The following is a 26,260-nucleotide window of genomic DNA, read 5'->3' on the forward strand; positions in this document are numbered from 1 at the left end:
ACCTCTCATTTCATGCTACTAAACCTCTACTGTTCTGCTTGGTCTCTTCTCGTATTGACTACTGTTCTTCTCTTCTTATTGGCCTTCCTGCCTCACATCTTCTCCATGCACGATCTGTTTATAATTCATCGGTTCATCTTCCCTTTACCTTTTCGCTCCTCTATTACATCTTCTCTACTGTCTATTTCACTGATTTCCTTTGAATCGCGTCTTCTTCACTATTTTCTTTCTATTGTTTTTAAATGTACTCACGGCTTGGCGCCTCCTTACCTTTCTTCACTAGTCTCGTTCTATTCACCTTCTCTGACTCTCCGATCACAGAATGTGCCCCTTCTCACTGTTCCCAAACCTCCCTGTGCTTCTTCAAGTTTCCGATCTTTTGCTCTCTTCGCCGCAAAATAATGGAATTCTCTCCCTCTTTCTATCTGCTCTCCTCCATCTCTTTGTATTTTTCAGTCTATCCTGAAAGCTCATCTTCTGTCCCTTCTCTCAATTTAGTGACTATCCGTCTTTTGCCCCCTCCTTCTGGTGTAAGTGGTTTTTAACATCCTCATGTAATTGTACTGCTTTTTAAGATTTTGCAACAGTGTTTTTGTCGAAAAGTGCTCTATAAGTTAAATAAAATTAAATGAAAATGAAATTAAATTATTAATTTTTAAAAAAAGGATGCTTAAGTGAATGATCGAAGAAAAGACACTGAACTTATAGTAAGGTGCATATGTAAGGTTTGGGTGAGAGAGGGGCTCGAGATGTGCTCGGGCAATCCTAAATATTTTGTGGGCAGTGTTTCTTTTCTCTTAAAGTCAAATTAGGTAGACTGTCCAAAGGCATGGGGAACAAAGATACACAGTGTACACTCTCAAACCAATTGCTCAGTTTAACGGTTTTGCCTTTACGTAGGTGATTGGGGAAGTGAAACTCTATAGAGGCATAAGGCAAGCCTAGCCTAGTCAGGATGAGTTCCAGTAAGATGGCATGCCAGGAATGTTAGACTACGGGCTCGCCCGTGGTTTCCTTGGGAATGCTGAAGATGCTTCCCTCGACTTCCACCAACCAAAGCACACCTATCACCAGCTTCCTTACTTGCTAACCATAAGATGGCTATTACGCTTCACGTGACACAGCATGCCTAGGGAGGCTGGGCACTAGAAATACTTCCTGGAACGGGTGAACTTTGCATTGCAAATTCTCTGTGTTGCTACGGCACTCTTTCCCAGTGTCTCACTTCCATGCCTCTGCTCTCCGGCCTTGTTCTTCTGCTTTGCCCCTGCCTGGCTCTCTGGCTCCCTGTGCTCCCCTGGCTCCGTTGTTTTCAGTCTTCTGAGAATTTGTCCCTGATCGGACCTCCTGATACCTCGCTCCGACTGCGCTACATTGCCTGGTACTGTACTGAAGGTTTTTGACATCAGGGACATCTCAGGCTCTTAGGGAGGACAGACCCTTTGTCTACTCTACCAGGACTTCTGCAAGTCCGCAGGTAAAGCAGTTCGCTAATAGTTCCACTTTTCCCTTGGCAGAGATCCCAAAAGCCAACTCTTCCCTTTCTTCCGTCACTAACTCACTTCTTGCTTAGAACGTCGCCGTAGCTTATGCCCCCCCCCCCCCGCCCCTTCTTTTTGTGTTGAGTTAATTCATTTGGAATCCAAATGCATAAAGAAGTCCCCAAAATATCTTTTAAGTTGTTTTCAAATGGATTGTGGTTTCTTGACTTAAAAACGCAATCATGCCTAAACCATCTATTCCTGGTCCTATCAGTGGTAACACTGGACTATACATGTCAATGCCGCCAGCAGGATACACCTGAGCAGTACCTTGATCCTCAGTATGATCCTCAGTATGCAGAGTCCACCCATCCTGACGATGTGGCTTTCAAGAGTAACACGATCCACATAAGAACGGACTGCAAGTTTTCTTCACTCCACGCGGGATATTTACAGTCACTGCCAGGGCCTGTATATCAGGCACCATTAGGAATAGCCTGGCTAAATCAAAACATTGCCTCTAGCATAGAAGATAGGCCGCCCGGCACATGGGGTCTAAATAACACGGTAACATTATAAAAACAGGTAGTCCGTTCACAGACTGGGAACCTAGTGGCTAAGACAGTTTGAACACACAATTCCTGTGATCTCCGCACACACTACATTTGTACTGCTTTCATTGTTTTTTTGGTTTTTTTTTAAATTCAAACATGCAGTAAGCATTCATTATTGAATGTATACTCTTATGTTCCGGCATTGTGTGCGCCTGTGCAAGGGTTTCTTGTCTTTTTGTAAATGCATATAATCTGTGTATTTGTTTTGACAATCTTACTATCATACAAGCTATTATAAATATAGACCACTACAATAAAAAGGCAAAAATTATATTACACATGATAGGCCTTCATCAACTGCTTCATTGTGGGAATTACCACGTCTCGATAATGTAAAGTGCCTGGTGCCACTTGCATTGGGTAATCTTGCAAAATGTCCTCTAAGTGTTGAACACAATTGTAACTGAGCATAAAGTTCCATTTTTAGGATTTACAAACTCTCCATGCAAGTTCCATTTTTAGGATTTACAAACTCTCCATGCAAGTTTCATTTTTAGGATTTACAAACTCTCCATGCAAGTTTCATTTTTAGGATTTACAAACTCTCCATGAAAAGTGTGTAGTTCCCCTCCCTACCGCAGTATGTTTTCTGTAAGCGTGCACTAATTTGACTGTTCTAAATTAAGTCAATTTTACAAAACCCCACACAAGAGGGGAATTTGGTAACTCAAGATTTTAACACAATTTCATCTGCCCACCCCACGGTACCCATGTCGCGCTCTACAGCACAGATTTGGGTTCCTTTCTGAACTGCACATGGCTGGCTTCCATCTTGGTGTTCACCCCACCACCCCATCATGTCGCTGCTACATACTTCTCACTCGACCCCATTGTGCTGCCTAACTGTCCAGGGGCCGGCTGCTTCCACCGCAGCCCATAGAGACTATAGGCTTTATAACCCTTCACTTACCGGCTACTCCTCAGAATCATGGCATTCAAAAAGGACCTCTTGTCCCCACTGAGTGCAACCCCTCCCTTCTTCTGTTGCATCATGAGGCAGCCTCTATAAGGTGTACGGCAGTGTTCATCGATCACACATGAAATACCTACAATACATTCACCAAACCCAGGTCGCAGAATCCATCATCCAATATCCTGTTTTTCTGAGCAGTAAACGGAGTCCTTAACTCAATTCCACAATGTCCCCACAACTGTCCCCAAATGTGGTTGCCCTCTTTCGCTTTGTCTGCCCCGCTGTAGTAGACGACCCCCCCACCCCCACTGTGTGTTATTGCCGCTGCGTCACGTACCTCCTTCTTTGCTTCACATCCGAAGATTCTTCACTGTTTTGGCCTTTCCTGAAAAAAGAACACTCTTCATTAGCACATCTACAGTCATTGGCTAACAGTCAACTCGCTGACCAGAGAGGCCCATTTTAGGGTTTAGAAGCCCAGGCCCGCTGGTGTTTCCGGTAGTGAACTGGCAACAATATTCTGCAGGTGGGCTTGGAGAGGTTCTATATGCGTGTGATAGCAGCAGGTGGGCTGCAAAATCTACACACTCACAGTAATACACAGCTGCACGGGGTGCCGTGCGCACAAAACAGCAATTGATTTCGTCAGGCGGGAAAGCCCTTGATCTGAATGAATGTCATACTCATACTTTCTGTAAGAATGCAGTGATTAATGTATTTTTGGATTTGCACATATAGTTTGAATACTGCTTCAAGGCATATTTCAGAACCGTAATAATCCATGCATGAGACAAGAATACAGAAAAAAAGCGGACTGTACGGAAATTCAGGTAGGACTATCATAGCGCGGCGTGGCAGTCATGTAAGTGCTCACTAAATCGGTTCTTGACAAACACCTTGCAGAGGAGGCTCTAAGGCCTACTTCTCTTTCTACTAATCCTTCCAATACGTCAGAAGTAACCGTAAAACTCGGATTCAACCAACTCCTTTGCACGTCTTCCTGCAGCGCTCCCTTCTGATCTGATCCCATACCCACACCATCTCTTGCTCCCCATCTCGTTGGAACTCCCTGCCTCCCTCATTCCGCTACATTTGCATGAAAATCACCCCTTGCTGGGTAGTATAGAGACCAGCCTAATGGACAGCATCACACCCATTTCCGTCACCCCATTTAGAATATGATAAGCGGCTTCAAAAGCCGTCTTGGGCCTGCTTGGTGGCCCTTTCCCTGACTGATCCCTCAATGGTGTACCTTGCTAGTGGGGAACCATCCTTACCCAGACACCCCATCCTGATCCCCCCGGCCATTCCACGTATTCTACCTCCTCCAGTTCTGCGTCCCACCTTCACAGTTTCCTACTTCGACTGACAGCTCCAGACCCTCCAATGAAGGCTGTGCTACCTAAAGCGCTGTTCACATCAGATGTAAGCAAACCAGGCCCTTACACAACACTGATGAGGCTATGAGTGATGAGCAGAGGCTGTGCTTTGATAGCACCCAATTTCGTCTCTGGTGAATTATGGGTCTGCTCTGGTGGGGGGTCATCTATCACAGGGCCTCTCAAGTTGGGGGTGGCAGGTGGGTCAACAACGTAGGATGGCAGCTAACAAGGCACAATATCTTGCCAGCGGGCGAACGTTTGTTCACGCCGAGACGCATCTTTGCCTGATACAAGTCGCTCCTCAGAACATGTCGAAGGGGCTCCTAACTCGCTCCATTTATAGACATTTCAAAATGGCTTCGTTGTTTACAGGCCTCGCATTTGAGCCTGCTCTGTTGAGTGTGCATTATTCGGGCAGTATTGTGTGGGCAGATTGCGGGTGACAGTGATTGGCATACTTCATTTCATTGCCTTTTCCACATGTTATGGGCAGTTTTACACCAAACCACATGATGTCAAAAAAAAGAAAAGGTGAACCATGTGCACACCAAGTCAATGAAAATGGTGCTTATTTCAGCAGATGTGGTGGTATTGCACGTGCGCAAACAGCTCCTTACTCTTACAAAGTAAATGAGATGATGCCATTATCCCAAAACTGAACCCAACTGCCCTTTCGGGCACTCGCTTCTCCACTAAAAGGAAATAACCCTAATTGCCTTCTGCCCCAGTCTGCCAAGCAGGGAAAGGGTCTCTAGAGGCTTGTGACTCGGGATCCTTGCTATGGCAGATGGGAGGGGACAGCTATAGGAACTGCTCAGCAACCACCATCTTCGTCAAATAGTGTTCACTGCCAAACCGCCATTTCACTGGCTCACTAGAAAAGGGTGCCTTGGGTCTTATTTTGATATCTATGGTTTCTGAAACGAATAAAGGCAGATTGCACTTTCTGACACAGATGCAAGTGCTGTAGCTAGGTGACGCCGTCTCCCTTCTGCGAACGGCTGACATCTTAAAACTATGTCCCACTGCTCTGTAAGAGAAGGACCCCGGGGAGGGGAGAGGAGAGAGGCCAGAGCCTGAGCGGGGCACCCGGCTTCTCTTGCGAGCCAGCGAATGGCCGGGGGATAATCACTTGTGTGACTCAAAACCCACCCAGTAGACTAGTGTCTGAAGATCAGGGAGCAAACTGCACGCCAAAGAAAAGGGGAGCATCGCCAGAAAATGGGGGCTTCATTTTCTTCTAACCGGACAGAATGATCGGAGGTTGCTCCAAATATACCTGGGCAGGTATTGCAAATGGGACATACCTTGGGACCCACGTGACTCGGGAGGATAGCTCAGGGGCAACGTGCTCGCCTTGGAAGCAAGACGACACAGAGCAACACAGGTTCCATCCCCGGGTCCCCGCTTAGAAACCTCTGGGTATTAAGCACGTTATAAATAACCTATCATATCATATCATATCACTAAGTGGGAAATGCTACCTTGAAATTGAGTGGGAGTGGGACGGGGAGGTCATTACTGCTTTCTTTAAAAACAAAAGTAGCATGGTTTCTCCTCTCGTACTTCTTGATCATGTGAGGGTTATCTGAGTGACACATGCATGGGTCTGCCTGTGGAAAGGTAAACAGATCTGCAATGCACATGTGCTGTCACCCAGGTGGCGGGGACGAACAGTTCTGGCCATATTGCACATAAACATCTTTTGAAAATGTTATCTATAGATCTATAGATATAATGCTGGGCTGTGTGGCAGCAGCTATACTTGCCTCAAGCAAACTGATGTTATACAGGAGAACACATACTTTGTTGAGTGCACAATGGAGCTCCGTCAGAAGTCACCTGGGAATATGGGTTCGGCGTCACTGTCTTAAATAAAGCATCTTACCACACAAGCCTGACTGACAGAAACAGATCAGTGGCAACAGCGAGGCTCTGCAGAAATGCAGCAAATGTGCATTTAATGTACACATGGACAGTACATAGATGTGGTTTTCTGTTTCCACGGCTCAACGTGTCTCTTTTTTCTAAATTAGTATCGGAGAGCAGAGGACATCTGCTCTGACAGGACTCACCAATTGGAATCTATACACAATGCACAACCGTGCAATCCGTCATGGGAGGATGTCAATTTATGCCACAAGACCAAATATCCAGGGTGCTGAAAATGTGTGTGAGCACATATGCTGTGACCACCCGTGAGCCAGTCTAGAAAAGGGGCTCACAGGAAAAACCTTCCCAAGAGATGTCTAGTTTCCAAAGTCCCCGCATATCTTCTCTGGCTCTCGAAAGATGCACCGGGTCACTTTGCCCTTGCCAGATTCCAAATATGCACCAGCACCTGCGAGCCATTACCCTCTTCCAAAATACACCATCTAACCACTCGATGAAGCATTTCCGCAGCCACGTTCTATCTTGCAAAAAATCACAGGCAGCAGGAAAGATGCATGGTCTATGGCCGCCTCCGCGCGCACCCCCCTCCCAGTTGCTTAGTCAATATGATTTGCTCAGCACTAAATAGACTAACTGGGGTCCCTCCCGCCTGCCCATTTACCCGCGTACAAACCCAAAACTTCTACAGTGTTCCACTTTCCCGGAGGAGAACCTCTCACAAGGCTCCTTTCATACACATATGATGCCCACAGCCCACTGCAGTAGGCCAAGTCTAATAGACAACTGGACCTGTGAGCCATGTCACATACATGCCGGTACATGTTTCCTGTGATTTTATCTGCTTGTAGCTGTGCTCTCATAGCGGTCTGCGTATTGGACCTCCTATCTCACATTCGGGGGTAATTAGAGCACGCCTGTCATATATCCCGCCACACTGCAGGGGGTTTGTATTTCAACACTCCATTTAATAGAAGGAGCAGCTAGGTCACACTGTAACCACAGATGACGTAGGACTTCACCTTACGGGAAGCCGAACAGGACAATAAACTATGCGTGGCGTCCACACAGGAGAATCACTTCAGGTGTTACCTAGAAGGCAGAGGCACGGCTCCATCTGCCGGCCAAGAGCCCCCTCTAAAGACCCATCCCAACCAGACCAACAGAGCTCGTGACATCAATAAGATCTGGCAGCGGGCTTCTGCATATATGGTGTTATTCCTAGGATAAGGTGGGGCGTTTCCTGGTAACACACTCAGCAAAATACAATATGAATCCCTCTGAGACACTGTTGATAAACTGCAAAGCTGGAAGACAGGCGAGAACTGGGCCATGTGAAACTGCTATTGGCTCAAGTGTGGCGGATCTTACCTTCTGCGCCCAGGCTGCCCGGAATCGTTATCACTTCCACCCGAAGGGTTTCGCCGCCGGGGGGTAGGGAACTTTGGTGACTTATTGCGTTCATTGGGTGAATTGTACAGTCCACTAAAATGAAAGAGAAAAGCTCAGCTATGAACATGCTCCCTATCAGCAGCAGTCCAAAGAGCACATCGTGGCTTCACGCATTCCAACCAGCAATACTAGGAGGTCAGATCATAAAAATGACTGTTTTACATAAATAAGTATGCCGCAAGCCTTGCTCACTCCAGCAGAGAGTAAGAGAACCCTGCAGAAGGTCAGCCATTTTACCTTTTTTAGTAGCCTGGCTCTATTCGAAGGGTGGCCATTCTTCAATCAGACAAGAAGCTGATTGGTCCCCTTAATCACTTGACCTCTTACAAGCCTCACTATAGGCAACTTTCCCTTGGCATACCAGAGAGTAGGCAAGACAGGACATGAATTAATCTGTGTGGAGCTGTTCCTGCCTGGTACGGCCGTGGACCATTGCGTTCTCTATTTCCTCTCATCTAGCTGGCATCTTACACACCTCATGCTACATGAATTTTATTACATTTGTGTTTACTTTGAAGCATAATCATTGTATAATAGTTTTCATTTTTGTCACCTACGACTGTGCTTTAAACTGCACTACAGCACTGCATTCTGTTTGCTTAAGACCCGGTTTTAATTTTCTACTTTTGCACTTCGGTTGCCCAAGGTCCTCTGACCAGTAATCGTCTATTTTGGTTACTTGCAGCCCACCTTCTCTGTACTTAGCCATAACGGCTGCCCTGCTCCAAGTGATGTTATCCCACCCCAATGCCCTGCGTCACACATCCGTCTGAATCAACACCCCCCAAATCACGCTCTCCTACTCCTTTCCAAAAACATCAATCACTCCCACTATTACTGGTACTTAAATTCTCCCTTTTCCACTCCCTTTGGATCCTCTCACTCTCGACCAACCCATTTGTCTCCTCTTTCCCGTTTCGACTTCAAGCCAATCTACTCTCCCTTAAAAGGCACCCGAGCAGACCCATCTGCTTTAATCTCGTAAAACCATCTCGCCTCCCCCCAAATCTTCCCTTAATCCCTCTTTCCCCACCTCCACATTCAGGCTCTAGAATGCCCAATCTATCTGTAATAGAGGAGGAATCAATGGGAGGAAGTAAGGTTCTTTCTAATGGATGTTCCATTTACGGATTCCTCATCTATGATATTCCAATCTACAGCCCAGCTGCTCTTCATTCCCCACACCAGACATGACATTGGGGCAGTATTTATTAAGGTGCCATGCCTTTGGCCCTAGTTGCACCCTTTTCCCTAGTAATCTGACACTGAAGGACCACAGAACCCATGGTGTGCTAACTATCCGCAAAGAAGGGTAGGTAGGGGGGTGATGAGGAATCCGCGGGAGGAACATCCATCAGAAAGAACATTACAGAGAGGTAAGTAATTTGTTCTTCTAATGGATTCCTTCCTCTCACAGATTCATCTATGATAGACTCCAGAAGCAGTACAAAGATCTGGAGGAGAAAGGAAGCAAGGACACCACTTAGAACAGAAAACTCTGGAGGACAGCCCCACCAAAACGGGTCTCCTGGCTTTAAAGGTAATCCAAGCTGAAATGCTTAGCAAACGTGTGCAGAAATGCCCTTTTAGCCGCCTAGCAGATGTCCAAGACAAGGACTCTTCTCTGCAGGGTAGAGGTGACAGCCACCTCTCTGGTACAATGAGCTCTGATACCTTCAGACACGTCCTTTCCAGTCAGATCATAGCATTCTGAGATGCAGAGAATGAACCACCTTGACAGGGTCTATTTGGTCACAGCACTGCCAGTATGTCCCACAGTGTAACCAATGAAAAGCTGGCCATCTTTCCTGGTCTTTCGAGTCTGAAAGTTTTAGGAACTGTGGACCCACAGTGGGTCCAGCCGACAGAATTGTTCCTCTGATGACGCGGAGGAAAAAACACAAGTAAAGGGTTCTTTTGAGAGACGTAAAAATCAGAGGTCGCTTTTGGAAGAAAAGAGGCTATCAGCCTCAATATCACCTTCTTTTGAGAGAAAACGAAATAGGGAGGTATAACAGACAATGCTCACTTACCCATGTCGCGAAGTGATGATAACCAGGAAAACACTTTAAGAGTGAGCAGTCTAATAGAACACAAATGGAGGGGCTCAAACAGAGCACCCGTAAGGAATGTCAAAACCAAATTCAAATCCCATGCCGGAACCACAAACTGGCATGGAGGATACGGGTTACACAAATCCTGAAAGAACTGTATATGACAGTAGGGATTGTGAAAAATGCGCCCTGTTCTGGGGACGCCTCAAAAAGCAATATAGCAGCAAGGTATCCATCAACAGTGATGATCTGCAGGCCTGTTTGGTCCAAGGACAACACAAAATCCCAAACCAGGTATAACGGACAGGATAAAGGGTCCAGATCCCTTTCCTGGCAACAAGCTCAAAATGTACGCCTCCTGCAGGCATAAACAGACATTGTGGCGTACCCCTGAGCTGAGAGAAGCACATCAAGGGCGTTGTCTGACAAGTCCCATCCTTTGTGCCTCAGACTCTCAGTAGCCAAGCATGAAGGTTCAGGCTGTTGAGGTTCAGGTGGAAGACCCACCCCTCCGGTTGAGAGAGCAAGTCGACTCTCCTCGGATGCCACCAAAGAGGGCAGAGGACATGACCGGCAACTCCAGATATCACATTCTCCGGGCCCTATCTGGAGCCATCAGAATCAGCGTGTTCTGAACAGGTGCAACCTCCTGATAACCAGCAGAATCACAGGGATCGTCAGGAACACATAAAGGCAGTCAAATGTCCATTCGACCATCAGTGCATCCCCAGAACTCCCTGCCGAGGAAATTCTCCGGAGCACAAGAACTCACACTTCCTACTCATTCTGGAAGCGAAGAATTCCACTTGAGGAGTTACACAAAACAAGAAGCTCTCATGCAGAACTTCCTGACAGAGCGCTCACTCGTGGCAGGCCGACATCTGTCTGCTCAAGGCATCCACTGTGATATTATCGCTAATGGCAAGATGGGCAGCAGTCAGAGAGATGCCGTTCTCCAGAGGCCAGAAACATAGTTGCATTGCTTCTCTGTATAGCCGCAAGGACCCCACACCACCCTCTTTGTTCAGTCAGTCCATGGCCAATTTGTTGTCCGCCATGATCAGCACAGTCTTGCATCTCAGAAGGGAGGAAGGCTACCAGGGCCAGCCTGATTGCACTCAGGTCCAGAAAATTCAAATGTTCACAAGACTCAGAAGAAGGCCACAGCCCACTCACTTTTTTAGTTCCGACAGGTGAGCACTCCAACCTGTCATAGATGCATCAGAGACTGTCATCACTTGGGGACAGGGATGACAAAACAAAACGCCTCTCAGCAAGTTGTCTCTCCCAGCCCACCAAGGAAGATTCCAAGGGTATCACAGACTTACTGCGAGTGCAAAAATACAGACTATAAAAATGCCTAGGGTTTCTTTCCGATTTTTGAAGCACTTATATGTGGGGATAGGTAAAGGTATTCATTATGTAAGGAGAGTGTGAGTGGGGTCGCCGTGGGGCTCCCCCTGCATGTAATTACTCGAATCAAAGAAAAAAACAAGATTTTTGTAGCCAGTATTTTTGTCTCGCAGTAATTACAGAGATCCAATTCCAAGCCACCTGATCTGAAACTGGTCTGATATGTGGCCTTGAAATTGCAACCATTGGCAATGGAGGAGCCGCTTAAACGATCTCAAGCACTGCCTTGCCTCCGAAACCACTAGGATGCACTAGGTTGAACTTGTCTTTGAGATTGGAGGACATGGACTATCCAAGAGCTATTTAGCACTCGATCCTTGGGCGGGGAATGCCCGTCCCAGGTGAGATTCCAAGACCCCTCCGATAAACCGGAGAGACTGGGACGGTGAAACCTGAAACTTTTTTAAGTTCAGGGAAAAGCTCTAGATGTGCAACAGACTATATGTGCAGAGCAGGTCTTCTGACACTTTGTCTGGGAGCACGCTCCGGGGGGCGAGTCAACCCAATAGGAAAAGACACAAATACTCTTCCTCCTGAGTCGAGCCGCCACCAGTGCTAGCAGCTTGGTAAAAACCCTCATAGCCAAAGAAAGATCAAAACGCAGGACTTTAGACCGGTTGTGAAGTTGACCCACCACAAACCTCAGGTACTTCAAATGCTTCTGATGTATAGGCACATGGAAGTAGACATCCTGAAGGACCAGCGATACCAGCCAGTCCTGCCGATAAAGGGCTTGCAGTATCTGGCCTAGAGTCTTGAATTTGTTCTTGTGAAGGAACAATTTCAGCAGCTGCTGATCCAATATTGGATACAAAACCCTGTCCTTCTCCACCAGTAAATAGGTGGAATAGCAACCCATGCCGTTTTCTGAGCGTGGTGAAAGTTTGATGGTGCTCTTTGAGAGAAGCTGACCGACCTCCTCCAGGAGGACAGGATCCGGAGGCAAAGTGTAGGAGTGAGGGCAAAGGCCTGGAGGACGCTGCAAGAAATGGAGGCAGTAGCCCTGTTGAATGACCTGCAAGGCACAAGTACTAGACGTGGTCTTGGAACATTCAATACTGAACAGAGAAAGCCCCCCACAGGGGAATTGTGGCAGAAGATCTCACAGAGGTTTGTCCAGGGTGGTGCAGAGGAGAAGGTGTCTACAGCCACTCCTCCTGTGGGGGAACTGCTGCCTCTAACCCTTGGGAAGCACCTTCATTGCAGCATTCCCAGGACTGCCTGGCCTTGACCTTGCAGGACATAGGAGGCCGGTGGATGAAAACCCTGACCCCTTGCCAGAGGTGCGGAGGGTTGGTGCACAGCTAGACTTAAGGACTTCACCGTAATCTTTGATGACTGAAATTTGTGATCAGCTGTTGCCCCAAACAGGTTCTGTCCATCAAAAGCATGTCCTGGAGTTTAGCCTGGACATCATGCGTGAAGCCCTAGGTCCTCATCCAGGAATGACACCTGACCACCGTGCTCCTGGCCATGGATCTGCTAACACAATCAGCCATGTCTAGTCTGGATGCAGGATCTGATGAAAGGTTTCCCTCCCATCCGTGATCATTGACAGGAAGCTCTCGCATTTCTCCCCCTCGGGGATGTGTTCAGCCGCAATGGCCACTGCCAACCACAGACTGAAAGAGGACTTCACCATGGTACAAGAAGCGTAAACTGCACAAAGGGCAAGACTGCCCGATGCAAACAATTACTTACCCAGGCCACTAGCCTTTTACTCTCTCTGCCGGTGGCAGAGAAGGAAAGATGGATGACTTCAGGTACGCAGTTGTGGCCTCAACCACTAACTCTCAAGTGAGACATGAGTGGACAAGAAGGCTAGATCTGAGGGGTAAGAGGTGATGCTTTTTAACCCACTCCCTGTCGATGACAGGTTTATAGGCATGCCTCTCTCGCACCTTTAGTACGGGGGCCTCCACTACCACAATGAAGGCTAGCAGTGTTTCCCTCTTGGGGCCTTCATCAAGGAGGTCTGTCAATTTGATTTGAATCTTGGGCCTGAATGGATCAAAAAGGCCCAGGGTCACAACCACCTTATCCATCAGTCTCTGCATCAAATGATGCTTGAGGCCACCAGTGGTTGTGGCTGGTAGAATTTCCATCTCAGTGGGGGTATCTCGACCACCCACCTCTAAGAGATCTAGGACCCGTTCCTGGACATCCTTCCTTCCTCATAGAACTCCTCTGGGATGTTTTACTCATCTGTGAAGACCAAAGGATCCAACCCAAAGGATACCTGGTCTCCCTCTTTGTTGTAGATGTCGAACACCTTGGACATAAAGGGTTTCAAGGGAAGAGGAGCATATTCTAGAGGGCCGCCAGCGGCCATGGCACTGATCGGAGCCGGCACCGCCAAAGAGGAAGTCGTAATCAGCACCAAGATCTCGACACCCAGAACGTCGTCTCTCTTAGGGTCCAGAGGTGAGACCGCAGGCATGTGGGAGTGAACCCCAGCAGGTACCCTGGCAGTCCCAGAAGACGTGGGGGGTGGGGGGGTTCCCATCCACGCTGAGGCCAACAGTGTCAGAGCCAACCGTGCCAAGGCCAAAGCCATCGGCGCTGTGGCGAAGATGTTTAGCATCTTAAGGAAATACTGTTTCCAGTACTCCGGGGTGAAGGATTGGGTTGGAAAAGCTAGCTGAGTCACCTTCTCTGGCGAGTCTCTGAAGCGGTGGCTCTTCTTTAAAGAGGAGGAAGAATACTGGTGCGAGTTTCAACTCGGAAAGCGGGACCTTTTACGATGCGTATTCTTCTTATCGTTTTCCTTGCACGGAGGCAACCCTCCTCAGATCTGCATTACGCACCGCGCTGCCTTGAACGAGACAGTATGACTTCACCCTTCATCTTGTGGACATAGGTAAAGATTTCTGCTGCCCGTTCCTGGCAGGCTCTCAGATGCCTGGACTGACACGACCCGCAATCCTCAGTGTTGTGCTCCATACCTAAGCAGTAGAGGCAAATCCAGTGCAGATCAGATTCCGACTTCTGTTGGCCGCACTCCGCACAAAGCTTGAAGCCCAATGCCTTTCCAGGTTAGGCATGGTGTAGAAAAAAATTCAAAAAGACTTGTTGAGCATGTTCGTGAAGCAAACAGAGTGCCCGGGTAAAAAGAAACTAAGGTCATGGTGCATGGCACCTCAATATATACTAACCCCGAAATCATATCCGGTGCACGAGCACATACAGGTGTCGAACGTAGACGCTCTGTGCCCATTGGTGGCTGACATTATTTGAAAAACCAGCTGTGCTGTGGATAGGATTATCATAGATCAAAGATGAGGAATCCGTGGGTGGAAGGGATCCATTAGAAAATCTCCTTCGCTACTGATCACCTTGATACCCGTAACACCACTTATGGCCATGGGTATCACAGAGACATGGATCACTTGCATACAAACCATGTTACCTTCTCTCACACATCTCACTCTTCAAATAAGGATGGAATTAGTCGAATGATCAACAAGGCTCACCCTTCTGATACCCTTCCACCTTCCTCTATCTCTGCTTTGAGTTCACTGCCGCCCAGCTCCACCCTGCCACCCTTCTCGCCATCAACCTAGTCTATCGGACCTCCTCCTTCTAATAGCTTAGCCTCCTCATTGAGTCCATTGTCACTGAAGCCCCAGTAGTACTGAAGGGAGACTTCAACCTCCCATAAATCTCATCCACCCGCCAACTCGATCCTCTCTGACCACTCCCTTACCTCACTTCACAATCTTCCCACTCCTTCCAAGGGCAACCGTTGTGACCTTGTGTTCCTTGCTCACTTTGGTATTTAATCTCTACATTGACCCTTCCTCTTCTGGTCACTCTATCCTCTTCCACTTCAGTATCACAAATCCTCCTTTCCTCTCACCCTTCTATTTTCCCCCTCTCCAAGCAAAAAGCCACAGCTCATTCCTTGGCCCACGACTTAACTGAAGTCAGGTTCTCCCTCCTCTCTCTTGCTTCTCCCAAGGCACTCTTCCCCCATCTCCACACACCACCTCCTTGCCTATTAGCTTTCCATGAAAAACAGTCCCCCTTAAAAAGTCTATGCCTCGTCTTTAAATCTATTCATGGCCTGTGTCCCCTCTAAATAACTAACACTATGTTCTCCCACTACTCTTCCCCCATGCATACCCTACTACATTACCCCATAAACTCTCCGCTCCATGACTACCCTGTGCTTTCCCTCTCTTTCGCACTTTCTCCCTCTTGGCCCTGCACCACTGGGACTCCCTCCCTCCACATGTTAAAAACTCCCCTACAATGCACTCTTTCAAAACTGCACTAAAGCCCCACATCCTCAAATTGAAATGAGCACCCTCTTGCAACGCACACATTACTCTGCCACCATGACTACCCTGTACCTGACTCCACTGCAATGGCCTACTGTCACTTTGCGGTTACCCTCGTACTCTTGTCTGTCATGTGTCTTGTCCATCATCGGTCCCTGTACTATTTGCTCCCATCATGCACTGGTCAGCTGCTCATTACCTGCCCCCCTTATGAACGATATCTGATTCAGGACTGACCCGATTACTGATGCTTACCTGTAAGGGTTCCTGGGTGAAACACCTTGTTACCTTCTTACCCAAATGAATACAAATACAACTGCAGTCAAATGTGGCACCTTGGGTACTATTGTTCCCATTGATCTCTATTACTAATGATAGGGATGTTCCAAGCTCAGGTTATTAGTACATTTACGAACATGTGTTTCAACAAACTAGGCTTCCTATCTACGTGTTGTCGATGCCATTAAGAGTTGAAAAATGGAATTGTTAGTTACAAAACATTTTAGAAATCTGAACTATTTCTTTATTTCATTAAAAAGTGCTGAACGTTATTTATGAGTTTTAAAAAAGTAGGCATGGTTAGCCAAATTAAAAATGTAATGAGATTCATAAATGTGTTATTGTTATTGCTAATACTATCATTATAAAATATGCAAAGAAATGTAAAATAATGTGGAAAGGTTATCTCATTAATAAAGTGATTTAAGTGTTTAATTAAAGTTGGGATTAAGTTGATTGTAAATCAATAAATTAAGTGCACATATACATTCATAATGCTTTAATTGATGAGAAATCTTTCGAACGACACCATGAAGAAAGTAAGAAATGCATGCTGCGTGCTTCCCTGGTTGCTGTGTAAATGAGAATATGGGTTTGGAGGAATCGCCAACATGCCAGATCTAGCCGGCAGAGGACTTCCTGTGCGGCAGGTGAATGTCAGCAGGAAGTTGAAGCATTACTCAGCCGGCCTGCCCCTGCCGTAGAATAGAGTCCAAAGCGGCCGGGAAAGCCACGCCCAACTGACCAGTCACCAATATGCCAATGTTCCCTCCCACTGCACACAATAAATATGAGCGGCTAAGCTGAATGGTGGCGCAACGTAGCCACCCATTCCCCAGAAGGCGCGGCCTTCAGAGGTAGATTTCAACCCGGCTCCAGTCATTTCCCTGCGGTTCAGGCTTTTATCATCTCCGCTGTGTGTCATACTGTACCTCTGAGGCCCGTTTCCTTCCCATGGTGCACTTGTTTTACTTTGTTGCGTGTCTGGACTGTTCTCACATTTTACTTTCTTAGAACTGTAAACAGATTTAAACAGGAACAACAAATTAAAATGGACACATTGTACTCAATGATCAGAAGTCTGAAAATATGTTGCATGAATCGTTAACTCAAGTACTCAAGTTGTCTATAATCCTGCTGACTTTAGTTTGCTTTTGCGGTATCAAGGGTAATTAGATGTTAGGTGTATGAATCCATGGATCTATGGGTTTAAGCAAAGTCTTCTGCTATGGAATGAGTTAGGGCTCGCAGTGTGGGGAATTGAGGTTCGCACTGTAGGAAATTCAGGCTCTCACTGTGTGGAGAATTGAGGCTCACAGTGTGGAGAAATGAGGCTCACAGTGTGGAGAATTGAGGCTCGCAATGAGGGGGAATTAAGGCTCACATTGTGCAGAATTGAGGCTCGCAGTATGGAGAATTGAGGCTCACAGTGTGGAGAATTGAGGCTCACAGTGTGGAGAATTGAGGCTCGCAATGAGGGGGAATTAAGGCTCACATTGTGCAGAATTGAGGCTCGCAGTATGGAGAAATGAGGCTCGCAGTGTGGAGAATTGAGGCTTCCAGTGTGGGGAATTGAGGCTTGCAGTGTGTGGAATTGAGGCTCGCAGTGTGGAGAATTGAAGCTCAAAGTGTGATGAAATAAGGCTCACAATGTGGGGAATTGAGGCTCACAGTGTGGGGAATTGAGGCACACAGTGTGGGGAATTGAGGCACACAACGTGTTATGTTATGTTATGTTGATTTATACTGCGCAGTGCTACCACCCAAGGGCAGTCTTCAGGCAGGAATTAAGGCCCACAGTGTGGGATATTGAGGCCCGGAGTGTGGGCAATTGAGGCTCACAGTGAGGGCAATTGAGGCTCAGAGTGTGGAGAATTGAGGCTCGCAGTGTGGGGAATTTAGGCTTGCAGTGTGCGGAATTGAGTCTCGCATTGTGGGGAATTGAGGCGCACAGTGTGGGGAGTACGAACCTTAGACCTAGAATACTCAGTTATTTTAGAGCCAGAAAATCTAACTAATGTGATACCAAACTGCAAAAGCTTTAGATCTACAGTGCCAAAAATATGTAATGTCTTACGTTTACGAATCTGTTTAAACAAATGCTAATGGACAACAATAGGGAAACAAACTGTTGGGTGAGCTACAGTCGGCAACCCTTGTGATGGAGTAATAACAAACCAACAAAAACGGGGAGAGTAAATCCTACGGTTGTGGGTAAAAGAATTTATGTGGAAAAGAAATGTCAAGATTGACATAGAAATGTGCTACTGTAAAAAATGGAAAGTGTGCTATTGTAGGAGAAGAATATCATGTGTAGTGCACAGCACCGCCTATGAGCCAAAACGATTGCACTAGAACACAGCTAGGGAGAAATGGCATATGTAGAGGGATACAAAGCTTGTAAGTGTTCTTTGGGTATTTGCCTGCCCATGGCCCGTTAAGTACTTCGGATAAATGTGCTACGTATGTGCAGTACATACATACATGCATACATCCATACATAAATGCACAAATGCATAAACAATACAGCTGAACGTTAATGTGGTCCAGGCAAGGGGAAGTTAATGCAGCGCTTTCCTTAGCTAAGCTCCCAAATATAATGCTCGCTATGAGCTCGCCAGGCCACCTTTACAGCATCATTTTGTGTTAGCTCTAATTGGTGCAAAAGGCTGAGAGAGCGGTGGTAAGCACTCCCACCCCCCAGGCACAACTGGCTACCAAGAAGAGCGGAAAGTAGGTTTTACTCTACACAGCGGAAAATAAAATGTTATGTTATGTTATGTTTTTAACACATGTAGCGTGCATGTTCAACCAAGGGCATCTCAGCGCGAAGTATTCCAAGGTAGTGGCTTAACTACATATGATTAAAACAGAAGAGTTTTCACAGCCCGCCGGAATTGAAGGTGGTTCTCAATGCCTCTGAGGTCATAGGGAAGGCCATTCAACAACTTCCGTGTAGCAAAAGTGAAGGCACGTCCTCCAACTCGGAATCGCCGGATTTGGGGGATGGCCTCCATTCTACCAGAACGGAGTGCTCGCCCTGCGACATAAGGGTGAAATGTGTCCTGCAGATAGTGGAAAGCCCGATAAATCAGGCACAAGGATTTGAACTTAATCCTTTGAGCCACCGGAAGCCAATGAAGAGCCCGAAGCACTGGGCTAATATGTTCTCCATAGGGAGAGTTTGCGGCCACCCAAGGCGTCAGATTTTGCAGTAGCTGCAGACAATGTATAGTGCCTGCAGGGTGAGCCAGGTAGAGAGCTTTGCAATAGTGAGTGTGGCTAGTGATCAATGATGACACTACCAACGTCCGAAAATGGAAGGGGAGTACTTAGTAGTCAGGAGAAAATGTCCTGTTTTGCAAACCGCACTCACCTACGGAGTCATCGATAGAGAGGATGACAAAAGAGTCCCCAAGTTCATGACGACTGTCACAGGAATGGGAAAATCACCCAGAGTGGAGAGCCAGCATGAAGAAGTCCACATAGCAGAACCAGAAGGAGAACCCACCACCAGGACTTCCGTCTTGTCCCCGTTCAGTTTAAGCCAGTTCGCATTCATCCCCCCCACAGCGGCCAAACACTCACACGGCCCAGAGGACACCCCATCCTGGTCCAGATCTAATCGAACCAGAATCTGGGTTTCATCAGTGTATGAGTAACATTGGAAGCCATGGGAGCAGATGAGGTGAACCAGCGGCTGAACATAGATATTAAAAAGCACAGGGGACAGGGCGGAACCCTGGGGAACACCACAAGAGAGTGCACAGAGAGAAGACCGAAAAGAGGGAAGGGATAGCAACTGTGTTCTATCAGTTAGAAATTAAGTAAACTAGGACCTGGTGTGCTCAGCAAGCCCAGCTGACACTAACCAGGACAACAGGATGAAATGGTCGACAGTGTTGAAGGCTGCAGACAGATCTAGAAGTATCAGGGCCCCCACACCACCCTGGTCAGCCAGCATGGTCAGATCATCGACCATGGACACCAGGAAACTTTCTGTACCATGTCCTGGCTGAAACCCAGATTGAAAAGAATCAAAGAATGTAGAAGTTTCCTGAAAAGCCGAAAGAAGGAGGACACAACAGACTCAAGCAGTTTCATTAAAAAAGGGAGAAGAGAAATAGGACGAAAGTTAGCCAACACTGAAACATCCGATGACGGTTTCTTCAGGAGGGAGATAACTGTGGCCTGTTTCAGTTCCATAGGAATGGAGCCAGATTGACAAGCAATGTTCACTGCTTAGTAGAGAATATTGGGAACTGAGCCCAAATGCTCATATGAGTAATCACTATTTCAAGAGGAAGGGAGATAGCCCTATTCAGGTTACTGTCGTAGATGGTCTTCCGAATATCCGCCACTTTCGAGAGGAACATTTTAGAAAGAGAATCACATAGTGTTTGAGTTGGTAGAACCCCAGGGGAGAAAATGGGTGGTAGATGAGAATGATTTCACCACTGAAAAAAGTAATTTCGACTGGTTAAGGGCCAGTTCTACTCTCTGAGTGAAAAAGGCTTGCTTAGCCATCCAGATCTCTTGATGGTATTTTTTTGTAAGTTGTCAGAATGTAGCGGGCTGTAAGAGCTACGCCACTTATGTTCTGCCTGCCTCACTTGCAGGCGTGTGTCTTTAAGTTGGTCAGTAAACCAAAGTTCAGAGCGTCATCTCCATGCTTGGGTAAGTTTGAGTGTGGCTATATGTTTAGCCACATCACTTAAATTCTGTGAAAGCGAGGAAAGACTAATTTCAGCAGTGCCCCTACATCTATCCTGAATCAGGGACAGCAGTAGATTGCCTTCAGATGGGCCTCGATTAGGCTTTTATCGAAAGGTTACTGTGCCATCTACATCTTTTAATGATATAGAAGGAAGAAAAAACACTGATAATTGGCATGCCACTGGTGCACTCAGCCTGCATTGTAGACACTAGAATGCAACACCGAGAGGTAGTCAATGCAGGCGTGGATGGTCTAAAGAGGAAACCACACACTGATCACCCAGAGGAAGAATGGACCATCGTTGCTGCTGTCCCTACAGTACCTGGGACTAAATATGAAGGATTCTCATAACACATACATTAGACATACCCAAATGCAATAAGACTTGGAGGAGAGGAATTGCCAGGATCCAGCTACCACTACGGATTCTAGTGTAGTAGCCCCTGGGGAGATTTACTCTTGTGAAAGACGGCCTAATGGATCAGGGACATTTGACGCAGTCTCCTCGACTCCGCGGGATTTCAGCCCCACGCTCCTGATTCATCTCCCTTTACTCCTATTTCCGCTCACATGTTCATAGAGTGGCTTTCCTGTCAGCTTTCCGTGTGTGATCTGCTCCCTGCCGTTCCTTTCCTAATCCTAAGGAAGGGGGTGGAGGGGTGATCTCCCTGCCCCTACACCTGTGGTCATTGCTTTTGCCAGCAATTCTCTTGCTTCCCAGCTCACATGGCTCCCTTAAGTGGTTTTCCTCGTGCAATGTCGCTGTGGCAAGACTCTTTGGACTTCAGGAAGATGATCCAGTGAGGCCTTTATGCATCACCACTATAAGACATAAAAGAATCAAAGAATATCCAAAGAAAAAACATGATTCCCCTATGAAGTGAATGGGGGGATTGCAGACGTTGAACCAATGTATCTTCCATAGTAGAAAAGCTATACTAGAGGCCAATCCCTGACTCTAGATATAGAAACACAAGGATAAAAAGGATGCGACAACGATTCTGTGAACTCCTTTGTTTTCTCTGCACTCCTGGATTCCTGGATTCCTGGTGCCAGTGACTTCTTCACAGGGAGAAGCAACTGGGCCTATGGAACAAATGTGTCAGATGGGCTCAGGAAGCTCATTATAGAACGAAGGGGGGGGGTCAGAGCGCTGGAAGGTACGAGCACTGGGATGATGGAGTGATAGCAGCCAGTGATAGTGCAGCTTGCTCTGAATTCCCCCGCTCTTTCTTCCTAGTGGCCAGATGGAGCTGATCACAGGAGTCCTAGAGAGGAGATCCAGTGCAGAGATAGCTCTCAGCCCAACCATGGGCTCCAAAAGGCCTGCATGCTTAACCAGGGAGGGGAACACTGCCCTATCGCAGGTACCAATGGAGCGATTGGAGGACCACAAGGGGAAAGGGAGCCTCAGGTGGTTGGCACCAGACAAGAGTCGGGGGCCTCTGTGGGAGGCTGTGGATGCTGTGGGGCCAGAGGCTTTGTGAAGGGGCCTCCTGTGGATAAGGGTTGGGCGCTCTGCTGCCCTGGCTCAGGGGTGGGAGGTGTTTTGTGGGTACTTCTGCAGGACTTGTGTTTAGGGCTAGACTACTTTTCATCTCCTTACCTGAGTCCCCTGGGCGATGCTGTCCCATACTCCCCCCACCTCCCTATAAGGGTTTAAAACTGTCTCTTCTCCATTTATTTTCTCCCACCACTTCCATCTGGGACTGCCTTCAGCGTCTTTTGGAACACACATGTACTTCTAGAATGGGCAAGCCAGATTAGTTTTTGGCTTTTCCCTGTTCGGCGTATCCCACTGGGCTTCTTCCATCTCCCTCAGCCCCCCTCTTTCCTTTTGGAAAGATATTCTCCATTTGGCTAGGGTATGAATTATTTGAACCATAACCTCGGCTCATATTTAAGAAGGTACAGGGTGGTCGATGACCATTTGAAAACTGTCTGAAAACTGTGGCCATTTATTTATCATTCCCCCTCCTTTCCCTTGTGCCTTGTTGTCAGAGGTGGTTCAGTGGTTGGATTCTTTTCTTTTTAGAGGTAACTTTGATAAGAGGGCATTTCAGCCTCTTTGAGGTGTAATTAAAACGTACGGACCATTTCCCTATAGTGTTGGGAAACTGAGACTGACCCAAACGTTAGTCGAGTTTCACCGGAACAGCCATAAACCAATATAACAATCAGTGCATGAATGGTATTCTATCAGTGAGGACCAGGTGATTTTTCCTGCAGACAATCGATAGCATGCCATTATCCGTAGCAGGTTTGGCCATTCTGAATGGTAACGGCCCATCAGCCCTTTAAGAGCCTGAGCTGCATTGTGGGGGCCTGTGCCCCTCTGGAATATGCTCCTCTTCCTTTGAAACCCTTCATGTCAGATATATATGACATCTATGATGAAAAGAGGGACGAGGTACCCTTTGGGTTAGAACATTTGGACTACAGAGAAGGGAGAGACTTCTGGGAGGAGTTCTATTAGGAGGGGGACGATGTCCAGGGACTAGCTTTGGGTCTCCAGGATGCCAGTGCTATGGACACCGCCCCTGAACTGGACATTCTTTCATCCTCCACCGCAGGTAAGCAGCAAGCAACTTTACAGAGATCGATGGTTAAGGTGGGTGCTACTCTGGGGCTATCTGTGCCATCCAGACCCAAAATTCAGTTCAAATTGACAAACATTCTGTATGAAGGCCCCAAAAGGGAAACCCTGCTACCCTTCAATGTGGTAGTGGAATACCCCATGCTAGAGATGTGGGCAAAGCCTGCTTCTGTGCCTGCAGTTGGCATGGATGTGGCTAGGAAGCAGCATCCCGCCCCTTCCGAGCCAGCCTTCTTGTCCACTCATGCCTCACCTGAGAGCTTAGTAGTACAGGCCGCACCTGCGAACCTCAAAGCATCCACCTTCCCTTCTCTTGCCCCTTACAGCAAGAGTAAAAAACTGGACACCTTGGGGAAGAAGGTTTTTGCATTGGGCAGTTTCACCCTCTGTGATGTCAATACTCCTTGTGCTTTTTCAGTCTAAGGTCTGCAGTGGCCAACACAGCTGACCACATCATTGAGGGGGAGATGAGAGAGGGCGTCCTGTTTATGGTCCTGGGTTCCAGTTAGACCTCTTGTCAGATTCTGCAGTCATGACTGGACACAGCTGATGTGTCGGCTGACCCATGGCCATGAGCACAGTGGTCAGGCTTCCCTCATAGATGATTATGTCGGGCTTCACGAATGATGACCATGCTAAGGTGTTGGACATGCCTTTTGATGGCCAGAACCTGTTTGGGGCTAAAGCAGATGGCGCCCTTCAGAAATTCCAGTCCTCAAAGGTTACGGCAAAGTTCAAGGTCTGGCAGTACAATAGACCACTATGCCTTCCGCAAAGGGTCAAGGTTTTTGTCTCTCAGCCTCCTACATCCCCCGTGGTCTCGAGGTCACTTAGCTCGGGAAGACTGTATGTAAAGGTGCCAGCAGAGGTGGAGCGGCTGCAGCCACCGTCCCCTCTGCACCACAAGGAGCAAGACCTCTCTGAGATCTTCTGCCATGAATCCCATGTGGTGGGGGCACTTCCCCTATTTGGCCTTGAATGACAAGACCACGTCCAATTCTTGGACCTTACAGGTCAGCCAACAGGGCTACTGCCTCCCTTTTGGGCAGCGCCCTTGGCCCTCACACCAACACCTTGCCTCCAGATGCCATCCTTTTGGACAAGCTCAATCAGTTCTTTCAAAGAGCGCAATAGAGTTGGTACCACGTTCCATATGAAGCGAGGGGTGGTATTCCACCTATTTTCTGGTTCCAAAGAAGGATCGTAGTTTTCATCCAATACTGGATCTGCAGCTGCTGAATATGTTCCTACACAAGGACAAATTTAAGATGGTTACTCTAGCTCAGAAATTGCATGCCCTTTGCCCGCAGGACTGGTTGGTATCACTGGATCTTCAGGGGATGCATGACGACTCCTTGACAACTGCCACATTCTGCATGACAGTGGGCGCGAAAGATACCCTACTGAGCTGCAACACAGAAGAAGATCCAGGCTTGGTCCCTTTCGCATGCCAGGTGACCAAGACGACTGGCAAGCAGATTAAGAGACTGTTTTGCGGTTATTATTTTTAAGAAAGTCCCTGTTTTTGTTGTTCGGTTAAAAAGTAACAAAGGTTTGCTAAAACGTTCATAGGGTAGTTGTGACGTAGGACGCACCGAGTGAGGATAAAATAAAAGGGGACGCCTTGCGCATGTGAAGTCAGTCCCGGACTGACAAACGGATGTGGAGTTTGTTCCTCGATAAGCAGAGCAGGTAAGGCCAGATTGGTAATCTGGGCCTTCCCCTTGTGCTCTGTAGCAGCAAGCAGTGATGAAGGAGATCACGCAAGTAAAATGGTGTTAAATATCAGTAGAAGTTGGTGGTGAAGGGGAACTGCCAGAGGGAGCGGAAACAGTGGCCAATAACCTGATCAGAACACGAATTTGCACCAGCGAATGAAGCAGACAAGCTGAGCAACCTCATTGGCTGCAGCATCTGCCATGCCTGGTAACACTTAGTTGTTCAGACACATTGTGAAGGAGACCTAGAAAAGCTAAGGAGGTGCAGTCTAGCAGAAGCCCCATTCTCCAAATCCCTTCAAAGACATCACTGTTTCGGTGACTTGAGGTTTTTAAAAGTCTTGGTCAGCTGAGGTTGAAAAGCATATTTACAATCATTATAAAAGAAAGAGGATGAGTGATTAAGTGACTAATCACAAGAATTGCTATCAGGTCAGGTCATCGAAATACCAACAAAGAGGGTAATGAGGCAAATGGGTGTGGTGACAAGTGTCTGGCACATGGGTAATGCTGAGCTGAATGGTATTCTTCCACCAGTGATCCTCTGCAAGTTTCCATCGCGTTTTGTTGTTGGATTCTTCTGCTTTCGGCCTGGATGTTACTTAGCCAATTTGTTAGACGTCATATTTGTTAGGCTGCTTTGTGGACAGGAGTGGATGTTGTGAGGTTTGGGTGGATGGCTATGTGACAGGCCCGATCAGATTGATGTTGATCCTTGAAGGTCTTGTGTATGTCTTCTTTAGCAAATTATTTCACCTTTAACAGCCCCTTTATGTGTGTCCTTTTCTGCTCCTTTTCTACTAATAGGCTACATGGAGGCCATTTTACCACTGGCAGAAGAAGGTTATGTTGTATTCTCTGGTTTATTTTGCTTTTTCTTTCTATTGTTCTCCTGGCTCCATCTTTATAATGTGTCTGCTAACGGCAAGGTGTCTGTTCTGGGTAATGCAAAGCCCTCAAATGTTCATGGGATATTTTTCAGATTCCTGTTTTCTGGAGTGTAGCAGGAAGATGGTTCTACACCCACTCAGCGGGAGACTGGGGTAGGCGAGCGGCGTAACAAGCTTTTCTGGCTTATTAGTTCTTAACCCTGCCTCTTACCTATCTCCATCTTCCACGACTTACCAGAGTTCTTGGATCACCCTGGCTATGCCGCGCTGTCACGACCTTAACTCCAGACCATGGGACTCAGGCCCCATGGCCCCCGCCACAGTACTTTAACAAGGCCAGAAAGGCCTGCTTTGGTCCGTTGCGGCTGCCTTGCACGCAATCCTGGCGCCGTTGGCATCAGACTGATTGGGTGAGCATAGATTCCAATAGACAATGGGTGGACATGGCTGCCCCCATGACGACCATTGGGGAACTGCCACACACTAACTAGCATCAGGGCGGGGTCCGCCCCAAAGGCACTTGGGATACCTGCCGGGTATTAAAACCACGCCCGACCTGAGGCACGCGCTTCGCGTTA

General features: G+C 47.4%; 1 protein-coding gene across 6 annotated transcripts in view; it reads right to left on the reverse strand.

Annotated features, from left to right (window-relative positions):
* EPB41L4A (erythrocyte membrane protein band 4.1 like 4A) overlaps positions 1-26,260 on the reverse strand; it is a 1,024,616-nt gene that overhangs the window by 192,411 nt on the left and 805,945 nt on the right. For all 6 annotated transcript variants that reach the window (XM_069625493.1, XM_069625495.1, XM_069625491.1 and 3 more), the window contains exons 14-16: positions 16,694-16,777; positions 7,652-7,765; positions 3,346-3,393 (exon numbers count right to left, since the gene is read on the reverse strand). In XM_069625493.1, coding sequence (XP_069481594.1) covers positions 3,346-3,393; positions 7,652-7,765; positions 16,694-16,777 — 246 coding nt within the window. The remainder of the gene's footprint in view (positions 1-3,345; positions 3,394-7,651; positions 7,766-16,693; positions 16,778-26,260) is intronic.

This window comes from Ambystoma mexicanum, chromosome 6p, assembly GCF_040938575.1.
Source record: "Ambystoma mexicanum isolate Mex_15411 chromosome 6p, UKY_AmexF1_1, whole genome shotgun sequence".
NCBI lineage: Eukaryota > Metazoa > Chordata > Amphibia > Caudata > Ambystomatidae > Ambystoma > Ambystoma mexicanum.